General features: G+C 50.6%; 1 protein-coding gene across 11 annotated transcripts in view; it reads right to left on the bottom strand.

Annotated features, from left to right (window-relative positions):
• The window catches only part of MTMR4 (myotubularin related protein 4), a 56,426-nt gene continuing 50,426 nt past the window's right edge, over nt 1–6,000 (bottom strand). For all 11 annotated transcript variants that reach the window (XM_055794911.1, XM_055794904.1, XM_055794908.1 and 8 more), the window contains 6 exons: nt 5,423–5,593; nt 5,146–5,300; nt 3,548–4,796; nt 3,053–3,163; nt 2,662–2,750; nt 1–2,272 (listed from right to left, as the gene is read on the bottom strand). In XM_055794911.1, coding sequence (XP_055650886.1) covers nt 2,095–2,272; nt 2,662–2,750; nt 3,053–3,163; nt 3,548–4,796; nt 5,146–5,300; nt 5,423–5,593 — 1,953 coding nt within the window. In that variant the 3' untranslated portion in view covers nt 1–2,094. The remainder of the gene's footprint in view (nt 2,273–2,661; nt 2,751–3,052; nt 3,164–3,547; nt 4,797–5,145; nt 5,301–5,422; nt 5,594–6,000) is intronic.

Genomic DNA, 6,000 nt, shown 5'->3' with positions numbered 1-6,000 from the left:
ACTAATATAGAGATTTTATTTCGACTGTATTGAGTTGTACAGCACATTTTGTTTGTCACAATGCTATCAAACTGATTTTAAGAGTTTTTGGCCAGCACATTGTGACGCTGAAACTCACAAGAGCTAAAAGCAGTTTGGACTAATGGCCTGAACGGAAGGGCCAGGAGTACCTAGTTTCTGGCTTCCTTAGTGCTTGCAGTCATTCTAACATGTGCAAAACAGAAGCAAATCCAGTTTCTTCTGCCAGCCCAACTGTCACTCTTCCATGTCTGGCAATGACTGCAAGGTACAAGGCAGGGGAGAATCTGAAGCAAGGTGCCTTCTCTTCCCAAAGCCATATTGGTTGTTCCCAGTATGGAAAAGAAGCAGAGTCCAAGTAAGTACAGGGTCTTCAGATGATGCTAGCTTTGTTTGCACTATTGGGATTTACAAAACCAGAGGCTGACATATCAAAGTGCAGGAAAGGGTCATTATTCCATTCCTTCCGACACAGATGACAAACCATTAGCAAAAAATTTGGGAGATGACAACAGTGTACAGTACTTTGCCTCACTAGTAGACCAAATGTCTTCACAGGTCCTCCCCACCCCATAGAAGTCTCAGCTCATGAGGTGCCGAATGTATCTGACACTGTCATTTAGCTGGAAAGAAAACCTGCACTTCTGCAAAGAAATGCCCCGCTTTCAAACTCTTCTTCCTTGTTAATATCCACAGATTTCTTAGGAAGGAGGCAGGATGGATACTCCCCGAGGAATCTAGGCATTAAAAGCCCCTTTTCTTTCTAAAGCTTGCTTGCTTTCTAAACCCAGTTCCTTTTCCTTAGAATGAGTTAGGATTCCTGCTCTCTAGTTTAAAGAAGTAGAGAGGCAACTACAAGTTGGCAACTCTGAACTTTGACCACTGTACAGGAGACAAAAAGAAGTCAAATTCAAGAGGCATTTTAGGTAGCGCTGGGGCAAGTCAGAGAGATTGTTTTCACCATGAACAGATGCCACATGTTGTGTTTATCACTGTAGCTTGGCTGTACATCCTGAAGTGAAAAGCACAGACCATAGTGTCTATGTCACCCAGTGTCCTTCCCCACCCCCATTTTGGTATCGATGCTTCATTCTCCCTTCTTCGGGTTACATTAAGTGCACAGAAATATATAGCAGCATTTGGACTGAAACCCTCACATACACCAGACAGCACATTCCAGGAGGTAAAACAACACATTATGGCCTATACCCTCAAGGTATCAAGTTTTCAGGATAAAGAGCAGTAGGAAGTGGAGAGCTGAGGGCAGAAAAGGGGTGGAGGAGCAACACAGGAACACAAGTTCTGTTTCCATGCCAGGAGAGGATCAGGGTGCCATTCCTGTGTTAGCACCAGGCTGTGATACGACTGCAGACAAAGTAGATGGGCAGAGCAGAAGTGAAAAAGCCAATCTCCCATCTCCTCACAGTGGTGGGGGGCAGGGGCAAAGTCAAGTGTGTTCACCAATCCCAGCAGAACATGAAAACGGGCAAAATCTGCTCAGCCCGTTTTCAGCTGGAATGAATTTCTCTTCAACACACAAGAGAAAAATTAATTAGTGATGGCTAATGAGTCTTGTTCACCAAGCTGATCGCAAATCACACTCATGGAAAGAGAATCTACAGAACCAAGAGGCCCAGGCTGAGGCCCTTCCAAAGCACACGGTACCACCTGGAGCCTGCCCTCTTCCTTCTCGTACAGCAGCCTGCCTTTGTAGGGGGAGTTGGTTCTAAACATGCCTTTCTATTGCTATTGCTTTGGGGGTACTTTGTACAGGCAGTATCTGTGAAAACATTGCTTTCCAGCCCACAAAAGAGAAAGGTTGCAATCCTCTCTTTAGCCCTGGATCATCAAGACTACAATGTACGGGCCCACCAGTACCAGAGTGGGGGGACACACCATACCCTCTAACCTCAACTCCTCTGCTCCAGACTGATCGTAAGACTGCTGAAAGACAGTGCATTCAAGCTTGGTGTTCAAGTGTTGCACCAAAAGCCTTCACAATTACAGTGGAGGCAGAGTCACCCTTCCAACCCACGAGAGAAAAGTCTGGGCTTAGACAGGTCCCTTGTCTGGCATTCAGCTGGAAGCTGTGGCGATGGGTTTCTTCAGATGTTGGCTCATGAGCTCCCTGGCACGAGACACTTGGATGTGGTCATAACAGGAGTTACAAACGAGGACGGGGTCGTACAACTGCTGATCAGGGATGGGTAACTTTAGATGGCAGCAACCAGCACAAAACACATTCCCACAGTTCCTGTCAAGGAGCAAGAAAACCAGTGAAAAGAGACCTGGGAACCCACAGCAAAACTTCAGCAAGCACACAGGATCCAGTTTAGGGATGAGGCTTATGATATGTCAACAGGCTTCTTAAAGTATATACTGCGGTCTCCCAGAGCAAGCCAACTGGCTAGCACTAAAAAGGGACTAATGCGCATCACTATCCAGGAGAAGGATCACAGGCCTTGGAAAAATAGAAACAATGCAGAATGGAAGTCAGCGGGGAATTCGGGAGGCCTGGCAAATAACGACTTAAAACCTTCTCCTGGGAGCTGGAGGGATGAAACATCACAGACAGGCATTTTGTGAGGTTTGCGAGAAACAGGCTGAGAGGAAGAGTGGGACTACAGTGATAGCATAGTTTACCTGCAGTGATGCCTCCGCTTGGCCAGCCAGAATTCACAATCGCAGTTAAAACAATGAGAGGCCATGTGGTCTGGAACCCACCGTGTGACCTAGGGCAGACACCAGTCCTCATCAGCTTTCAGTTTGCAACATGACAACGACCAGGTCTCAGGACCCCAGCGCAGGCTGAGCATGGCTTTGGACCACAACAGGCTAGCTCAGAGCGAGCCCACCCCACAGGTCCCTTTCTATCGGGCACAGCAGCAGCAGAGGATGCAGAGGATGTGTTAAAGGACAAGGGTGGCTGCTCTCTGCCTTGCTTCCAGACCACGATCTGCTGCCATAACCACCACAGTTAGCTGCAAAGAAACCCTCCCCTGCTGCATTACAACTGCCATAACAGAACACATACCTCAGTCTCCTTCTTATCAACAGGCTCCCAACTTGCTTCTGACAAACAGTCTTCACTATGATCAGAACAGAAATCCTCAGTGTCACTGCCATCCGATTCCTTCAAACATGTCTGCAAGAAGAGGTGAAGTCACAAATCCCCTCAGCTGCCTCAGTCACGCAGCCAAGGGCACTCCCCACTCTGGCCATGCTCAGGGCTTGTGAGGGACACGTGGGTGGCTCCACAGCTCCCCATACGAGGAGGTAAAGCATTCATGACTGTAGGAGCCACTGCTTGGCTCTCAAGAAGCAGAGATACCTCCAGGCAGCATGAGGGCACGGCACATGGCCAGGAGGGGAGCAGGGCTGAGAAAGCATAGGAACAACCTTAACCGCTCAACCTAAAAGTAAGAGGTTGCAAACTGTGCACTGGAAAGGGCAATGTGAGGGGGGGCACAGGGACCGCCGCTGCTGGAGCCACACTGCCAGAGTTGGGATGTTAGAGGCAGTTACTTACAAAGTCATCCTCGTAGTCCATCGGCGGCTCGGCTGGAGGGGCACAGAAATGGCGGATGTCCAGGCGCAGCTGCAGCTCTCGCACCTGCCTGCGCAGCTGCTCCACCTCCTGCTTGTAGCTGGCCTCGATCTGCCGCAGCCTGTGTTGAATCACGTCTGTGGGGAAGGGGAGCCCGTCATCATCCAGGTAGAGAGGAGGGACAGGAGAAGGACATTTTGGTGGCACGTGCTTGGGACCAGACGCTTGTTTCAGGTGGCAGGGTAGCCATGAATGGCTGGGCTTCCCTGCAGGGCCTGCAAAATGCGTGCCGATGTGGCCAGAGCAGACTGAGGGCTTTGCACCTTCCCTGGCAGCCCACTGGCCACTGAAGCACAGGCCCGGTGCCCACAGAGGTTTGCTGCTCAACCTCTTGCTACAGCAGCCATAGGAGAGGAGGTGTCTGGGTGCAGGCTCCCCACTGGGGAGTGATGTTACCATTCCTTGAAAACTGTCCCAGTTGGACCCCAGGAAGGAGAACTCGCTGCTTTGGCTCTGGGAAATGGGCTTGCGCCATTGCTCTAGGGGGACTCTCCCCAGCCGGCCAGGCTCCTTGCAGGGCGCACTCCTTCCAGCGTCACCTTTGCTGTTGTCTTCATCCAGGCAGGGAATGCCCAGGGCAGGGCTCGGGATGTCATGACTAGGCCCTTTTGGTGCCAGGGACACCGGGCTGGGAATGTCTTGGCAGGTGGCACTTCTCATGGGGCAGTCTCCTCCATTGGACACCATGCCAGTAGTCTTCAAAGGTTCCTGAGGACAGGTTTCTAACTGGAACTTTCTGGAACTGATGGAAACGCTGTCAACATTTTCCTGTCTAGAAGAATTTGGAGCTGGACATGTGCCATCCAGTTCCTCCATGTATGTTTCGCTCCCCTTTTCTGCCTCCAGAGAGCCACTGCTTGCTGGCACAGAAGCCCAGCCACTCAGTTGTTTGCTATGTCCTGCGTGCTCAGCATGGCTGCTACAAGTGCTGTTGGCTTGCAGGGGAGCGTTTTCCTCTTGCTCCTCCACCTGCTGTGTCTCTCCTGCACGCACCGCACTGCCTTCACTCAAGTGTGGCTCAGCTCCCTCAGCAGCGGCATGCCGGGCTTCCAGACCCACCCGGACCTCCTGACAGTGGTTATTCAGGTTGGGATCACTAGACGTGCGGGTCAGTGGGCTGCTGGAGTCACAAGCCGAGAGCAGGTCATCCATAGATCTTGTCTTTGGTAATCTAGAGCCCAAAAGCAAAGCAAATCTTACAACAAACCCCCTGAAACTTCCCTCATTTCAGTCAGAACTGAGGCGAGGGAAGGGAAATTATGGATCACAGGGTGGGTGGGGAAGGGCGGTACAGCAGCATGAGCACAATGCTATAGCGTGGCCTTTGCCATCTGCTTTTTTAGGTGCAGCAGGGAGCTGTACACGTTCTTCTCCAAGTAGCTGGGACAAGAGCTACAGAGCTCTTGCTCTCCACAGGAAAGATGAGAACAACAGGTAAAACAGAGGGACTGCAATGTGTGAGGAGGTAAAGAAGGCCTGTGGGTAGGCAGCAACCTGGGCCTGGAGCTCTAGGCTCTTACCTATCCAAACATCTGCCACTGAACTCCTGGCTCTGAGGTCCAGGGGGCAGGTAAATGTCCATGCCATCCTGTCCCAGAGGATGTGGCGAGGAAGCTGGGAGATACACTGCTGTCCAGACATGCAGTGCTCGTACGTGGCACACTGGATGCAGCACCTGCAACAACCACTTACAATCAGAGATGAACGCAAAAGAAAACCCCTCCAAACTCTCCCCACACAGTCCCTGGTGCCTGGCAGATGAAAAGCCTGGAAAACTGGGCCAGCAGCTCTACTTACCTGCTCAGACCCCGGCATATAGAGAAGATTGTGGAAGTTCTTATTGCCAGCCCGTAGGAGGGACCACACAGAGCAGGTACGCTTGTAGATGTTGTGCATCTCTCGCTCACAGGGGCTGTTCCCAAGGAAGGTCCCATAAAGGCAGGAATACGTGTGCTGCACCAGCTTCACCTGCAGCATTAGAAGGGGAATTATTGTCAGGGCCATTGGGAAATGGTGTCTCCTGCCTGCAGGGGAAATGTCTTGCACTCCTCTGGGACGGCTCCTGCACCTCCTACCCAGCTGGTGACCCTACTGTTATCCTTTTCCACACAGAGCAGGACAGAGAAGGACAGCAACAGGAATCACTTAAAGTGAAAGCAACAGTCAACTGAAACCATACCCATCCCTCTATAACCCTAACCTATATTATTTGATAAGACCGAGATTAATAGCTATTGTTTCCCTAATTTATTTTTAAAAAGTGTTTCAGACTCCTATTGCTGAGATATGCAAATTAGGCTTTTAATCAAAACAGTGCTGCTGATGGTATCTGAATTCACTGGGCTAGAAAGGGACCTGCAGAAGAAGCAATTGAA

The sequence above is a fragment of the Falco peregrinus genome, chromosome 2 (assembly GCF_023634155.1).
Source record: "Falco peregrinus isolate bFalPer1 chromosome 2, bFalPer1.pri, whole genome shotgun sequence".
Classification (NCBI taxonomy): Eukaryota; Metazoa; Chordata; class Aves; order Falconiformes; family Falconidae; genus Falco; species Falco peregrinus.
This window is presented reverse-complemented; position numbering and strand designations above follow the sequence as displayed.